This window comes from Daldinia childiae (genome assembly GCF_008694065.1).
Source record: "Daldinia childiae strain JS-1345 chromosome Unknown Scaffold1, whole genome shotgun sequence".
Taxonomy (NCBI): Eukaryota; Fungi; Ascomycota; class Sordariomycetes; order Xylariales; family Hypoxylaceae; genus Daldinia; species Daldinia childiae.
This window is the reverse complement of record NW_022984642.1, coordinates 812,869-829,834: the sequence shown is the minus strand read 5'-3', so window position 1 is coordinate 829,834 and position 16,966 is coordinate 812,869. Positions and strand designations below refer to the sequence as shown.

Below are 16,966 nucleotides of genomic sequence, written 5' to 3'. Positions count from 1 at the left end.
AATGGAGATCTTCATTGGGTTTGCAGATGGTCCGTCGATGATGCGGAGAGTCAATTCCCTAGTCAAACGAGCAAAATAAGCACATTCCCGAAGGTGTCGTCTTACGACAGCGCCTTATCGTTCTCGGGAGGCAGCAGGGCTCTGTGCCATATCACCCGCGCCCGTTCCGTTCGTTCGTTAGATTTACGATGTGTCGAATCGAACTTCATACTAAGGTTAGACATTCCGGATGTGCCCTACACGCTAGAAAGATGTGGTCGGCGAAGTCGGGAAAGCCGAGCATTAAAATAGGATCGTTCCGGTAATTATTAGTTGTGTTGTATGACTCGCGCAAAGCTGAACTATAGAAAGCTGAACTCTAGAACATTCGTCATCATTAATCGAATGGTAATAAAAGTGAAAAAAAAAAGTAAAGATAAAAATAAAAATAAATCAAGCACTAAGTTTTAGAGCGAGAATGGGTTAGGGTAGATTTTTAACGAAATTCTACGTGTACTATAGAAGTCTTCTGGCGAGCTGCAGTCCCGGCTGATACACTATCACCGGAGGGTAAACGTTTCAAGGCTCATTTTATCGTACAACTAACTGATGATGTTGCTGGTAACACGATGGGAGTAGCAAACATGTTACATTTGCCAGGAACGGAAACTTGACAGCCAAGGGTTCCAACGAATGAAACGGCGCAATACAACTGTTGACTTTCCTATGTTGGTAAATTGTTCGGTAACTGCGCTAATCTGTACGGCTAATCAACGAACGAACGAACGGGTGAGGCTAGATTACGTATGTGGTTAAATTGATTCGAGTCAGGGCAGTCCCGAGAAAAAAAAGAGATTCGAGGCGGACGCGGCGTTCGTTAGCCTTCCCGGATAGCGATGCCCGTCCGCGGTGGACACTAGCCGGACTAGTAAATAGTACCTAACACTTACACTAGATGAATGGATGGTGTGAATACGTTATATCGGCTATTTTCTCTTGGAACCATTTCTCTTAGTGATATTCTTGTTGTTGCTATTGTAGGGACGGTTTCTTACGAGCTATGTGTAAGTTTTACTTAACCAAAGCAGCCTAAGGTCCTAAAAGGTACCTAAAGGTAAACGGCATGGCACCGACGCTAGTAGGCTTGTTGCGTTCCAATGTGGCTCCCCAGCCCGTCATCCTCGGTACGGAGTAACAAATGCTACATAACCAAATAAAAACGGGCAGACGGGCTACATCTTACCTGACCCGGTGCTGAATTAGGTGAATACTTTATAATTGTGAAAAATGATGTATATAATTGTATATCCGCCGTAAATACTCCGAAGAGAAGAACGCACGGATACTTTTTCATCCCGTCTAGACGTGTACCATATGCAGTCTATCATCACTCACTTTTTTAGTGTAGACCGCCGAATTCCAGCCCCGTAGAAGCAGCTCGCCTCACTTTTTTAAAGCATCCGTATTGAAATTAATATCGAACGCATGGCCATCCACACGGCATGTTAAGTTCTACATATGCAAAAGGTAGAAAGGAATATGCCTATCAGCATGAACGGCGCATGATAAGTTCTAAGACGACGTTTCATACACCGCCAGGTCCGTCAAGTCCGTCAGGTACAGCTAAATCGGAAGTTAACACATTGAGGTCCTCTCCGGATTTTGAGGATTTCAGATCGTCGTTAGAATCGTGGCAATCTCACGGTCACTCTTTTGAGCTTTTCTCATCCAAAAAGCCCAAGGTTTCCGACTGCGCCGTAGCAGTAATATCCTCAATGTCTTGTTACATACATACCCCGAATCGTGCCCAGCATGTAATGTAATGTATATGCCCAAATGCCAGCAGACCATTTTATCACCAGTCGTCCTGCCTCTCTCCTTCGGTTCGATGTTGGAGTAAAACCATACTACTCACCGACAGGTGCATGCTGCAGCACACCACGACTAGTCATATAGGCCGCAGGCAATCAAGAGGCGGCGGTTGGAGACTCTTTCATGGTTACGAAGAGTGTACTGAACTGATCCTGCTCTGATCCTATCTACACGACACCTCATCCATATCCGAGAAATGACAGGGTGTGATTTGCAAATAGAATCGATGTTCGATGGCTGGGCAAAGTCCTTTTTACCATACCACCCGTCCATACACCATCATGATTTCTTCCAATGTTAAATGCATGTCGCCGTGTCGATTTGGCTGTCCGGCAAAATTAGTTGAGACAGTCGATGCGGTGATATGGAAATGGAAACTTGGAGTGACACCCTCATAAGACGACAGCAGAGGTAACTTGATGGTACATACTGATTGATACAATACAACAGGTACACGTAATGCCTAAAACCCACATTCGATGCCTCCAAGCTTGGAGCACTAATAAGGTATGCATATATTGGATTACGAGGTTATGCAATTGAACACGCAGGGATATTATTACGATTTATTACGATCCCTTGAAGAGTATTGGTCCATTAGTTCGATCTGAATCCAATTTAGGCCTGGACGGAGCTAGATTGGTCCCAGACCTGTCCCAAATCAATGGAACTTCCAAGCCTCAAAAAAAAAAAAAAAAAAAAAAGCCCTTAACTGCAGTTTTGCTGTCTGTAGAAAGGACTAAAAGGGCCATTAGGCTATGATGAGATAACTAAAAACTGCCTGGTATGTAGGTACATAGGTACTTATGTACTTACCTGGTAGGGTAACGGGCCAGCTTACCCATATCATAGGTAATACACGCGCTAGGTTAGGGCGACACCCCCCTGAGCCACTTTCCCACCAGCCCACCTTCCCTTGTCTTTAAGGGATTATGTACCCTGACGCCGAAACGAGTCGAAACGGGATTTTACTCGCTTGGAATTTTTTAAATTTTTTCTCTTTCCCTTCCATTTGCCTCTTCTACCACGGAATCCACTGCTTCCTTTTTGTTTTCCAAAATTCTTCGCCTGGGGACGCCCCTCCCATCCCTCCGAGCCTAGGGACCCACGCAAAAGCAGAGTCAGTGACCCCCGGACGCTAATTAAAGACCGTCATCGGAGTCTTTTCCAAAGTCGGTGTCAGCTGTGTGCGCACTACCGCCGATCTATCTGATGGGCTGGCTAGCGCTTTTTTTCAGGATGGGGGGATCTCGTTGTTACCATCCCTTCCCAGATCATTAAAAAAATTTCGAACCATCTCATCAATCTCATCAGTGGTATGGCATTCGGTTCTCAAAAGAATCCCACCTTCTGCAAGCCAAGAAAAATACCGGCCCCAACCTGACTTAAATGTACAAGGGCAAGCCTCGTGTGAATTGAATGGTGTGTGTTATATGCCTTCGTGCGTTGCGTCTGCGTGTTCAATATGCGAATTGTTTATCAAGTTTTTTTTTTTCGTCTTCACTTGCTCTGCTGGCGGTTAGTAGAGCGCCAAGTTATCGTTGCTATGGACCGGACGAGACAAAATACTCCTGAGTCGTGGATGAGTCCGTCTATCGTTGTCTATCGTTCTCTTGACGAAGCTAGCGTTTTCGTTATTTTTCTCCTTCGATTGTGGCGATCTACATACATACATACATACCTACATACACCAGTCTGTCTACCCATCCCTTGGACCCTTGAGGGGGGTTTCCTAGGAAATGGGTCCTCCTTAGACCCCCCTTGGATCCCTTTGGTGGTATGGGGCTCCATGCCGCCACCGCTGGATGAGGAATTTCTTATTGATGCTATCGTCTCAGCCAGCAGGAACGAGGCGTTCAAGGGTAACGGGTCTCGCAGCAGCGCGCGTTCCAGCTGTATGTTTAAGGTCCATTTTAGTTCCATTTATTAATTTTTTAAACTATACAACTATACAACAGGTATGTATACATCTACATACAAATGTATATACACCAATACTTTTACTACACTACACTACACCATTATCATTATCATACACCATAGCATAACACCATTGTGGTACCGGGACCTCGCGTTGGCACTGGCGTTGGTGTTGGCCCCATTATCTAAAACTTGAACGCCATTATCCATGAGCCATGTTCATGAGCAGTGAGCTATGAGCTATGATCAATGAGCCACGGAAGGATGTAATGTGGTGTGGATGCAATAGCGCATTGAAGTATTAATGCTTCATAACTCATTTCCCCCGGAACCCATGCCTGGTCATTGTCCACCCCTTACCCGCCTGGATGCTGCTACCACTCTACTACTCTGCCACTCTGCCACCTTTTTGCTACTTTACTACTTTCTCCCAAGTTAATAATAATAATAACAATAATCTACTTTCCCGTTATTACTGCATTTAGAGGTCAATGCTACCCTGGTAACTTTCTTAGCTCCCTTTCCTCCAACACTACTTATTATTGATCGCCTCGTTCCTGGCGATTCGTGATATCCTCCTTTCCTCCTTTCCTTCCCCTTTGTTTCGTCCATTCTTACTTGGGCTGCTATTTCGAAAAGGAAAAGAAGAAGAAAAAAAAATCAAAACAAAAAAGTATAGGAAACTAATAGGAACATACAAAACTAAAAAAAGGTACCTAACTCCCTTGTCCACTACCTATTCGTTCATCCAAGGAATTCCTACCTGCAAACATCCATATTTCCCCTGGCGGTAGCTGCTAGTCGCCAGTCCTTTTCAGGGTTGGCTTGCAGTATTTGCTCAAATCATAGGCGGCCATGTAAGACTCAAACCCACACGCTTTCCCACAGATGCAACAGATGCCATTACTTCACACCTTTCGATTCCCTTGTCTCGAAGTACACAACAGCCGAGCTAGGGGTACATCTGCAGCCATCCGTTTTCACGAGACCATTCCGTCCAACATCGGAGCTGTTTGCCTAATTCTCTTTCATATAGAACCCGCCTGCTGACCAACTTGCCCAAATAGTAGTCGTATAATACTTCGTCATCAACCAGATCCCTCTGGGTTCGTAACCTGAGCTCTTATACAGGAACAAAAGGAAAACAGAACACATACCGCTAGCCGGAAGATTACCTTGGACTTTAATTGACTCTTAACTACTGATAAGTCAGAAGTCGGTAGAGAATATGGGGGATCAAGGAACAGGTGGAATCGAGAGTCGGGGTGTCGAGAGCAATACTACGAGGCGCATGTCTGAACCACGACCAAATACTCACGATGATCAGATCCAGCAGCAATCTACTGAAACGAAAGCATCTAACGCAGAGACCGAAGAGCAAAAATACGCACAGACTGGTCCTAGGCATTTAATTCCTGTGCATCCAGGCAACCCTGCGTCAAATGGCGGTCTATCACGAACCCCATCCACGAGCTCCAATGCTTCCAGAGACTCCCGTGCTGTATTCGACTTTTCGCATCAACGGTCACGGGCTCCTAGGCCGTTGGAGCCGCCGGTAACGAAAGCTACTTTGAGCGAACTGGATGTAAATAAGATTATCCATAACCCAAAGCTAAGGCACGATATAAATTTCGACCCAGATCTTCATTTCAGGCCAAATGTCGACGGGGAGAAGGGGAGGAGAAAGCAAGAGAAGGCCAACCAATTCTGGAACTCACTCACGGAACAGTTGCAATTATTTATCATTAACCGGGATGAATTTATGAGCAGATTCGGGCAGGGTGAAGATTGGTGCCTCCCGCAACTTCTAAAGTCGGTCAAGGAGATCATTCAGACTTTAGTTCCTCAGCGGGATCGTATGTATCTTGATGAAGGGCTAAACGTCGAGCTTATCATGCAACAGTTTGGTAAAGGAATAGCAGACTTGGAAAAGTTGGCCTCGTGGTTGTCTGGAGTTCTGAAATCCCATTGTGCCCCTATGAGGGACGAATGGGTGGACGAAATGTACAACCAGCTGACAAATGGCAACAAAACCAATGATATGGAGGAGCTTGTGCAAGGAATGCGCAGCCTCTTAAGCGTTCTCGAAGCCATGAAGCTCGATGTTGCGAATCACCAAATCAGATGCCTTCGGCCGATCCTCATTGAAGACACGGTCCATTTCGAACAGCGATTCTTTCTTAAGAAGATACGGGATCGCAAGATGGACCCTGGCCCAGCTCAGGCGTGGTACCTGACAGTGAATCAGTTTTATTCTCAAGACCCGGCTTCGGTCCAGGCTTTCGGAGAAATGGGTTCCTTTTTTGAGGCTCTATGCAAAATGATACTCCCATCGTCAGATCCGTATTCGCATCCAGATACCTTTGTTTTTGATGAGGAGCGCATGGCCAAACTCCGATCTGACATGCTCGACGCGATCAACCTAGAAGTTTGCATGCGCTTATACGAAGGGTTGGACAGAAAATACAGATTCAACGATACGATGTCTAGTATTCCCACGCCTTTGCTAGCTACGCCCTTTTCAGATGCCTCTGGTTTCCTAAGCTCGAGAACTGAAGATGACGGGAGCGAAAGCTGCTTCAATTCTAGGCCGTCTAGTCTGGTTTTCAGTTCCGCTGGATCGGCCCATTCATCTCCTCGCAACTCTTTTGTCCTGCCCGTTCAACCAGCTACCAGTCGCCCTGAAGACCAGCAAGCCAAGTCGAGAAACCTCTACAACTCGCTTGTCGCATTACTTCAGACTTCCCCCGCCAGCTCCCGTTCAGTTTCACGATGGAAGGCGATGAAGGATTCATTGGCTCTACAGATCTTCCGATTTACCAATGCGCCTGCTCAGGATCTTCTACAATTTGAGGACGAGCTTGATAACCATATTTCCGAGCTCTCGTCTCCGCTCTTCCAACAGGTGGAACAGTACTACCACTACCACTTGCTTGTGGAACTTCGACAACGCGTCAAGGACTTTAAGGGACTCACAGGCGCAGCTCTATTCTCAGTCGCTACCGGCGGCCGTCTGCACAGCCCCAGTCGCGGTTGGGATGGCCCCCGCGAAAACGTAAGCCGAGAACGTACGTCTCTGGAAAATGCCATCCGGGAAGCGCGGGAAGAGGGAGGTGTCGAAGATATGGCCACGCGGCTAGCCCACATGGGTCTCCTCCATTGGAGAGTCTGGTCGCATTTGGTTTATACAGGCGATCTCGAGAATCTCGTTCCGGTGCCTGATATGCCCATGGCAATTTAATTACCGATAGAGTACGCGGCAAGGACCGTCAGCTCAGTATCAAGTCTTCCATTTCACACAGAAACACGCGCTTTACACCACTAGTCGTCTCGTCAGCCTCTTCTCCTTTACGATTACGTTTCGAGCGATATCTAAGACGAGCCGACACTTTAATACCCATTACACTCCGCTTAATCACCTCGCATTGGTCACTTATCACTTGGACGCTTTCTTCAATAATCCGGAACCGGCATTGTTTGGGTGTTTGTTTAGGAGTAACAGGTTTTTCTCATATGGTTCCCTGGGGTTTTGTGACAAGGCATGGAAGAGGCATAGTCAGTTTTTAGATTTGCGACCCCCTTTTCTCGCTTTACATTTTTATTTTGTCTGTTTTTTACTTGGTTGCACCGTCTCTTTGGCGAAAGGGCCCGCATTCAAAATAACATACCCGGTCTACATGTCACAGGCGTTTCGTGTGTTATTCCTCTTGTTGTTTTTTCTTGGCGGCGGCGGGAGGCGAGGCGAGAAATTGATTATTTTTTTTGCATCATAACTAAGAATACAGGATAGCTTCCTTAGGGGTTTGTGATTCTAAAGAGAGCAAGCAAGCTTGCTTCCTAGGTAGCTAGCTGAGGTGGTAGTTTAGTTTATCATGCAAAAGAGGAAGAATTATTTTACGCCTCGGGGCGTGCGGGCGGCGGATGACGATGGTTTTCGCGATGATAATGGGACGGCCATAGTCTTACTAGGGAAAGATACAACCTCGCCGCAAGGTTTGGTCGCACGCAGATAGCATTTTTCGCCTTCTCGGCGTAGCAGGTCGCAGGCGACGGGATTATACACGTCGGCAAGAGATCCAGCACGTCTAATAGATTTTGCGCTATGGAATACATACACACATACATTCATACATAATTGTTGGTGCTAATTTCTTTACCGCCTCTCCTAAGCCCAGGGGTCCACTCCTTATAGACGTGGCAGTGATGAATCCTTTTATGTATATGGTGCATGTACCTATATATGTAGGAGTCTTTTAGTGTAGGCGTTTTTAACGCATACGATACGTGGACAAGGGACTAAGGAAGCATAGCAAGCAAATTTTCAAAGAAGCAAAATACCTACCTAACATACCTTAGGTACCTAGGTTAGGTACATAAGTATGGAACTAAGGGATTATTTAGTCGTCTTCAGCCGACGTAGACGGCTGATTATATTACCCAGCATGGAGGCGGATACATGTGATTTGGGAATAATACCTTAGGTACCTAAGGTAGGTACCTACACTATCCCCCACCCCTTTTTTTTTTTACTATGTAAGCCCGCTAGGTTATATAGATAGCCCGGAAAACATACTTGCCAAATCGGGTCGACGGGCGCGCTTTTTAGCCAACCAAATCTCGCGCGTTCCTGAAGATCATTTGTTCGGCTTTTTTTCTTTTTCTTTCTTTCTTTTTTTTTAATAAAATTTCCTTTTTTTTTTTTCTTAAGCCACACTAGCCGACTAATCGTCCCTTTTAAGCCACCCCAACTTAATTACGGGCCCGGCCGCGGATGGGATTTATATACATACCTACATACTTACGTACGGTACCTAGGTAGGTATGGGTCGCGCAACTGAAGGGCTAAAAATACTTGCACAGCTAAGGAGCGCGAGGCGGATGGAGAGGCGGGCGACGGGCGAACGAGCGCGCTTTTGGCGGATTTTTCCCTTCGCCTCAGCTGAGAGGAGCGAGGAGCGGTTTGTTGGTTGGTTGTATCGGGGATTCCTTGGGTGTTCGACAAATTGTCTTATTATGTGTTTGCATTGAATCGGAAATTTTGAGTGATGGGTTGGGTTGGGTTGCATGGCTTCGTCTTATATGCATACATAGGTAGGTAGATATATACGTACGGTAGTTATATGTATGGATGGATGGATGAATGCGCGCTTGTGTGATACCTACGTATACGCCCTCGCGATGCTGGCAAATGGAAATGGGGAATGGAAGATGGAAGATGGAAGATGGAGGGAATATAATCCTGTGCCGCTTGGAAAGTCAGAGATTTAAGGTGCTTATGTTTATTTGACTGGCTTGCGTGATTGGAGATGATAGATCCGATCGTAATGACGGCTTATGTTAGATGGTATATATGTAGAGTCACTCTATATGTATAGTTATATTTTATAGTAAGGAATTAGTAAACCCTTATTCCTTTTCTTTTTTCATATAAGATATAGGATACATTTCTATGATATGTACTACTAAGCTTATAGCGGCCACGTTTGCCAGCACGTATATGTTTAGTTGGGTTTGTAAATATATAGCGTTGTATAGGTTAGACAAATTTGCAACGCATAAATGTGGCTTGCGTACTCGGCTCTTATGCACGACGGCGGTGAGGATGTAACATGCTTGCTTCATCATCTGTTTACTTCCGTGTCTTAGGTATCCTTATATGCACTCTGAACCGGCTTACCGCTTTTCCTATCGCATCCTTTTGCTTTTGTCTGGCATGTGGCGAGAGACTGCATGCATGTTCACCGAGTCATGGTATCTGAGGGTGTCGAAAATTAAGAAGAAGTCCTGACCGAGATACCAGGTCTGTTTAGGCCCGGTTGACCTAGGTAGTCGGCTAGATGACTGCTCATTTAAAGACCGAGCAGTCAGCTGGGATACTAAAAGAAGGACAATCCCTTATTCCGGGCTTGCTGAGGAAAAAGAATATGCTGTTCCCTTTCTTTCTTGCTATAAGTTACACCAAGGCCTAATAGCGTATATACCTAACTTATTCACTAAGAATAAGAACAGGCATAACCGCCGTCAGTGACGTTCTAATAACAGCCATAGAAGGCCCGAGCACAAAAGGTAAAGTGTTATGACATCGCTAATTTTTCCCTAATGTTTGTCTCAATATAACCCATACGCCAATCCCAATATACACCGCACGTTGTGCAACACCACCGCTATCATTTTCAGCGTGTCACGGAGGCCCATGTTATACTCGCGGAGATATATTGCTAAGCATGACTCACCCGTCACACGGGCTTAGATGCCATATATTATGTGTATGTACTTATTTATTTATTTGTTTATTACAACTATCTATTATATCTCTTACAGACCTCGGGTATACATCCCTGAACTATGCACATTACATAGGTAGGTAGGTAGGTAAGCACTTAGGTAGGTAACCCTCACCGGCAGATATCAAACCTCCCCACGCTCGGATCGTGATCCGACGTCCTCTCCGAGTACGGGACCCAAGTGTTCACGTGCACGTGCTCGAAGCGCGTGCTCTCCGCCGACGCTAGCGCCGGGCTGACGAAGACGTGGTCCAGCTCTTGCGAGTTCATGTCGTACAGGTACGTGTACCGCTCCGCGGGCGGGATACCCACCGCGACGTCCAAGTCTGCTAGCCCCGAGAGCGTCCCGAATGCAAGGACTGGGGCTGCGAAGGCGAATTCGTTGAAGTCGCCTAGTGTTACTATCGCTGCGGAGTGGTCTTGGGCGAGGATTTCTGCGATGAAGGACTGTTTAGGGGCTGGTGTTAGTGATTTCTTTCTTCCTTTTTTGATAGATACCTAGGTAGATAGGTAGATATTATAGAAAAGAGGGTTCGGAAAACACTTACAGCTGTAGTCTCGGCCTGCGCCAACCTGTCCTCTACGCCCCCGTTAACAGGTGGTCGGGCATCGCCGTGTAGCGAGGAGCTGCCGCCCTTGGAGCCCCAATGCACGTTCACCGTAAATAGCGTCTTGCTTGTATTGTTGTTGCCACCACCTACGAGCTCCCATGCTGCTGCTAGAGGCTTCCGGCTGTTGGTCCAGGCCGCGTTCGACGGGTCGATGTAACCCGGGTTGAACTTGAGTTCGGGACCGGGTAGCACCTCGTTGGCTGTGGTAGCATTACCTGGGCTTGGGTTCCGGAGCCGCAGGCGGTCTGCTCGGTATAGATATGCGACGCGGATGTTGCCGCCGGGAGCGCCGCCGGATTTGTCGTTTAGGGGGTTGATATAGGTGTATTTGTAAGTGACTTTAGTGGTGCTAAGGGCTTGGATAGCTGCTGCTAGTGCCGTGAGAGTCTTGTCAGAGCTCACGGTGCCGTCGTCTATCTCGCCGTTGTCATCTTGTATCTCCTGAACCGCTAGTAGATCCGGTGTGCGCATGGATTGAACAATATGCTTCGCAACAGCTTGTACGTGTGCGGTATCGCCGGCGTAGAAGTTCTCGATGTTGTAGCTGCCTACGGTGATGCCCTTGCATGTCCCTTCGCTCACTATTGAAGTTGGCGGAGCTACTTCAGGGCCGAGAGACTCGATGATACTTATGTTCGTTAGCGGTAGGATGCGGTAAAAACCGAAGGCCTGGTAGACGATGCCGGTAATAGTTTCGAGTTTGTCGCCTAGCTTTGTGTCCTTCGGGTTCTTAGATCCGTCGAGCGGACTGCCGATGATAATAGTCTCCGGATTACCATCCGCAGCAGAGACAGTAAGACCCGTACGGTCATTATCGCCCGTTGTATTCCAATTTCCAACAACCCATGTGTCGCCGTACTGATTAGGTCGTCCAACTGCACGTGGGCTGTCGATCGTAACCAGCTCACCCATCATGCTCTCCCAGAAGTCTAAGCCGTACGACTCTGGCTCTAAGAGGGGATTCTCGACGGAGATCAGGCTTTGGTTATTCGGCACGGCGAATACATCGCCTTTATCTAGGCCAGAATACTGTTTCGTCGGCGGACTAAGTACTCCCTTGCCAATTACGATCGGCTCGACTTTCCTGCCCCGTTCTAGGATAGATCTGACCTTTGGCGATGCAAGCTCCGTCATGTACAAGTAGTCCTTGTTAGAGCGGTACTCGCTGACCTTCCCATCGACGACCAGGACGTCACCAACACTAATGCTAGTATTCTTGGCTAGCGCCGAGCCGTATACGTATAAGCCATCTGAGACGCGCTTGTCGCAACTCGACTTGATGGATCGTAGCCAGATGCCTTCGGGACCCTTCGCCGTCACGATTCCCGTGACGTTAGTGACATTGTGGCCGTTGAACGGCGATAAGAAGCGATCACCGTTGATCTGAGCGATCGATTGCCCAGAAACGCTAGTGACAGCAAGTAAAGAGGCCGTAAGCCACCCCAGGAACGTAGTGGTGGTCTTCATTGTGATAGGAGCCCTCCTAGCGACTTCAATGTACTTGGGACCGAAATACACCACGGCTCTGGACCTTCATTAGAACAGAGAAGGGAGCATTATCATATTATATATGTACTCCCGTCTGTATAAGGGGACCGCGTGCATATCAACGCGCGGATATGAAAAGTGGACGCCTACCCCGAATCCAGCTATCACCGAGCTGCAGGAACACGGAATCTAGATCTAAACATCACAAGCATAAGAGGGACCCCATCGCAAGACCTTCCCATTGGCCTCGTGGGCGCCGAGCTGATATGGGGGAGATAACCAGTCGTATCGACCAATCCAGCCCACGTTGTACGCCTACGGTCTTGGCGATTTCCAGAAACCGAAGGTGGATGATACCTTGCGGTTCGGCCGTTGGCCTTGGCATCGGTGACCCAATCTATTGGTACCCTTCGTGATATAAGTCAAAGGGGTAGGTAATAGGAACGCCGCAATTTAAAAGACTTGGACTAACGGAAAAGTAAAGACAAAGATATCATGCAAGATTAGATAGATGTGCTTGCGATAGAAATCGTATTCTCATTCTCATCTTCGAACTCAAACGACTCAACTTGCTCGCTCAAGACGAACATCTAAAATCAAAGTAATCAGGTTGTGTAAGGTAGGTTACCCAAGCCAAGTAGTACACGGAATATAATCCAAGAATCCCCTGAACCGCCTTCCCAATGCATAATATCTAGATGAATAGCCAAACCGTCGGCCACTTTTATACAAGAACGGGAAACACAGAGTTATGCCCTTGATGGCTATAGGCGGCATCTACTAGCCAAAAAGGATACATGAGGGTATAATAATATTTGACAGCAGAAAATAAAAGGTTGGGCTATCGGTCTAATCGAGGACTTAGTGGACTCTTACCGGGCCCTTGTGCCCTTTTCATCGCTCTCAGTTCATCCTCAAGCTTCCTCCGTACCATTTGTTCCGACTGTGAAATGTTAGTTAAATAATACTATGGTAGAAATGATAGCTCTTGGGAGACATACCCTTAATTGCTCCTCGTACTTCTTCCTCTCGGCTCTCAGTCCCGACCTGTAGGAGTCGGTCAGGTATGAAGTCTTCATACCGCCAGGTGATAGTGGTCCTAGACGCGCTGATCCTAGTCGCTCTTTGTCGAGCTCTTCCTGTAGTTGTTCCTTCTCCTTGCGTAGTCTCGTAATCTCGCGATCTAGTCTCTCTTCGATATCACTCGTAGCTTCGTGGAGCCGCTTCTCGAGTTCGTCATTCATCATATCCTTCTCATCCTTGATCTTAGAACGTTCAGCTCTCACTCGGTCGAGCTCATCCTCTAGTTCCCCAATCTTCTTCTCGCTCTCGAGCGACTGCTTGACAACATCGGTCAAGTCTTGGGCGGTGGCTTTCAGCTCCTTCTCTAGCACTTCAACTCTATTTTGCATTTTAGTTGATTCGTTATTGTTATGCAGAGCCGCAACCTCTGCAGCCCTCTCTTTTCTAGAACCGTAGGCGCCGTCGAGTTCGGCCTTAGCGAGAGTAGCTTCCATCTTAAATTCGGCAACCATGCCTGTCATTTGTTGAAGCTCCTCGTCCTTAGTCTTGAGATCTCTCTCCTTCTCCCCAATAATCTTGTCGGTAGCCTCCTTAGCATCATTGGCCTCCTGTAATTGTGTCGTGATAGCTGCAACATTGGCCTCCGCTGTTGTTAGACGCGCTTGGACTTCTCTAACGCTTTCTTCTAGCGATGCAATCTTAGCATTCCGCTCCTTAAGCTGCTCTCGCGCCTCGTCAATGGCGGTAGATTCTTCTGTTCGGCCTTTCTGTGATTCTTCGAGATCCTGCAAGGCCCGTGAAAGTTGCGAGCGGGCATTGTCTGTTTCCTTCTCTGCTTGATGAAGTAATTCTTTGGCTTGCTCTACTTCATCGATTTTGTCCCTTAATGCTTGATCCTTCTCGGAGTCAGACCTGCTGTTGAGCTCGCGCTGCTGCTTGATTTGACGCTTCAGAACACCCTTTTGCTCATGTAATTTAGTAGCTTGTCTGTACAACCACTGAATCTTGACCGAGAAAGCTGACAACGAGTATTGCTCGTCAAAGTCGATAGATTCACCGTCAGACATATCATCCTCGTCTGGCTCCAATCCCTTATCTTGGCGAGCCTTTCGCCGTTCCTGTTTCCGTTTTCGTAAATCGGCGTATCCTGATTGGATGATGTCCCAGAGTCCCATGAGAACTGTTTCGTATTGCTCGCTCTCGCCTCTGGCGGCAGAGTTTGTATTGGTTGCGTCTGCAGCTCGCCGCAACTCATCCTCGATGGTTGGTAACGAGTCTCGCAAATACCTGAGCTGCTCATCAACGCCCAGTTCCGTGGTTGGTGGTGGCGGATGATTTGTATTAGCTCCTAAGAGTATGTTTTGGACCTCGGCGTTAAGCGTCCGTATTTTCTCTGTTAATTCAAGGCTATTACCCCGGTCTTGAGCAATAGCAATTAGTCCATTTTCAAGGTAATCCAAGTGGCTACCGATCATATCACCTGGCTCCAGTCGGCCTGATGGGATAGCACCGTAAGTATCGCTCTTGGCCGGATCCATGCTGATAACTATTTCACGCAGTCGGTAATTGAGCTGCTCTAGTGTACCTTCTGTGTCAGAAATCAAGCTCCACGGGTCTGAACCCTGACCTCTGAGCTCATTAATTTGTGCCTGTAGCTCACGATTTTCCTCGCGTAGTCTCTCGGTTTCCTCCGTTAGCTGCTTATTCTGTCCCCGAACAGGCGACTTTAAGGGGATTTCAATAGCGTTCTGCCGGCTTCGATCATCGGGTCGTTCGGATAAGTCAAAGGATCGATATAAGCTTGCTTCGTCAAAGGTAAACCCGTCTTCCAAGAAATCCATGCTAAGACTGTCACGACCATTCATCGTAGTATACATGCTCTCGGGACTAGCGGGAACACCGTTAAGAAGAGGGACTCTTGGGGATGGTGTTTTGCTGTTTGCTCTGTGCGTGAGCTGAAGGATACCAGCAGTATGCTCCAACAGTCGCCTCTGGGGTTCCATGGCGCGTTTCTCCAATGACCATAGTTCAGATGCTAGGTCTTCGCACTTCTTCTGGATCGTGCTGAGTTCGTGTTCAGCCTCCCGTGCGGCATCGGTCGATCCACTGTGTCGATGACCTAGAAGACTCCTTCTCTTGAAATCAACTTTGGTTGGGGAATATAGTTTAGACATTGATATAGCAGCATCGCGATATTTGGATTGGATGGCAAGGTTTGACCTCGTCTGCTCGATTCGCTGATTTAAAATCTGACATTGTTTCTTGAGATCATCGACTTCCTCTTGAGATAAAATCTCATACTCTTTGCTGTCGAGTAGGGCGGTTTCGGTGAGCAAATGTACTTGGACAGGATCTTTCAGGTCGACCAGCACCGAGCTTTGAACGCGCCCTGGATTCATCTAATTTGATTATGAGTATATAACTAGATGGATATGATGACCCTCAAGATAGGAGGGAATTAGAACAGTTGCTTACTGGATTAAATCGCGGCTTGTCTCTTTCGAAGTCGTTGAGGCTGTCTTGTCTATAGGAATCAACTAATGCTGGACCCCTCGGCGCAATCGTAGGGCGCAGTGGTGGCGGGCCTCCGTCAAAGCCATCATAGCCACGGTTCGCAAACCCGTTCATTCTAGTCACTTTCGAGCAGAAAGGTTGGTTGACAAATGCATTATACTACGGGAAGGGTCGCGTAAGAGTCGGTCACTCGTAAGTTTATTATGGTTGGATCGTTACAATCGGTTGTATTAGTAGTTGGCGCAAGTTTTAGTCGCCAGTTGAACAAGAAACCAAGAAACCAAGATGAATTAACAGAAATAAGAAGACCAATTCAAACAGAAGCCCTAGTGGAGAAACAATCTGCAAGAATGATTCACTGGAACAATGGCGCAAGATATATTGTAAGTAAGTCAGAGTCCAAAATGTGATGGTCGGGTCACCTGGTAATGAGATTGAAAAGGAGTTTTTGTCGATTTAGGATCTACGATGTATTGTACTATGTATGCACGTAGATTCTGTACAGGGCTACCTCTGTCTGCCCAATAACCTAAATTTGATTAGTGGCGCACTTTACACATTACGCGCTCCACGCTGGGGCGGCAACGCTAATCTGAGTCGAGTAATTAAGCGAAGAGCGCGTTGATGTGGCTGGGGCATAATATAAACGTATTCGGCATAAGTATGATTTAAATATTGCACAATTCTTCGGTTTTTATTTTATTTTTTACTCTACTATCCCTTCACTTGTTTATTTCCCTTTCTTTTCCTCGTCCGAATTTTAATCTTTGTGAGGTAACTAGATAGTAATTCAATGTTTGTTTGCTACTTATTATCTAGGTGTGTACTATGCGTGTACATACAGATCCGTAAATTCACTAACTAGCATTAGTTTGTCTAACATGATAGTTACTTAAAATAAATGATGTATCCAGCTACCCCTGCAATAACATATGCGCGCACTTATTAAACCTTACATATGAGAGACCCGATATGATTATATTAGGTACCTCAGGTGTCTTATTAGGGTCTGATACATCTACGGATCGCAACTATATCTATGCTTTACTCTAGCGTGTTAAAATGTATAGAAATGTGCTAAAATCGCAATTTCGCTTTGCGCAAATGGATGTTGATCGACCGTCATAATTATCCGGCTCAGACCGTTGATATGGGTGGATAGGTAGGTCCTTTACTTTTAAACCTCTTTATACTTCAGCGTGATACGGCTTTATTTTTTATTAATATCGTGTAAGATTAGATACATAATTATTTTTGTGCCACTTCTATCTCATA

General features: G+C 46.7%; 2 protein-coding genes across 2 annotated transcripts; one reads left to right on the top strand and one right to left on the bottom strand.

Moving 5' to 3' along the window:
* Nucleotides 1-5,062: 5,062 nt before the first annotated feature.
* Nucleotides 5,063-7,012, top strand: GL218_00195 (Protein SOK1; the record flags this gene model as incomplete). The annotated part of the gene is made up of 1 exon (XM_033576607.1): nt 5,063-7,012. One exon carries the CDS (start codon nt 5,063-5,065, stop codon nt 7,010-7,012), a length of 1,950 nt encoding a protein of 649 aa, XP_033441383.1.
* Nucleotides 7,013-10,166: 3,154 nt separating this feature from the next.
* On the bottom strand, nt 10,167-15,805 carry GL218_00194 (uncharacterized protein; the record flags this gene model as incomplete). The annotated part of the gene is made up of 5 exons (XM_033576606.1): nt 10,167-10,502; nt 10,604-12,189; nt 13,031-13,097; nt 13,156-15,576; nt 15,653-15,805. The coding sequence occupies 5 exons, from the start codon at nt 15,803-15,805 to the stop codon at nt 10,167-10,169; spliced, it is 4,563 nt and encodes a 1,520-aa protein (XP_033441382.1).
* Nucleotides 15,806-16,966: the final 1,161 nt, after the last annotated feature.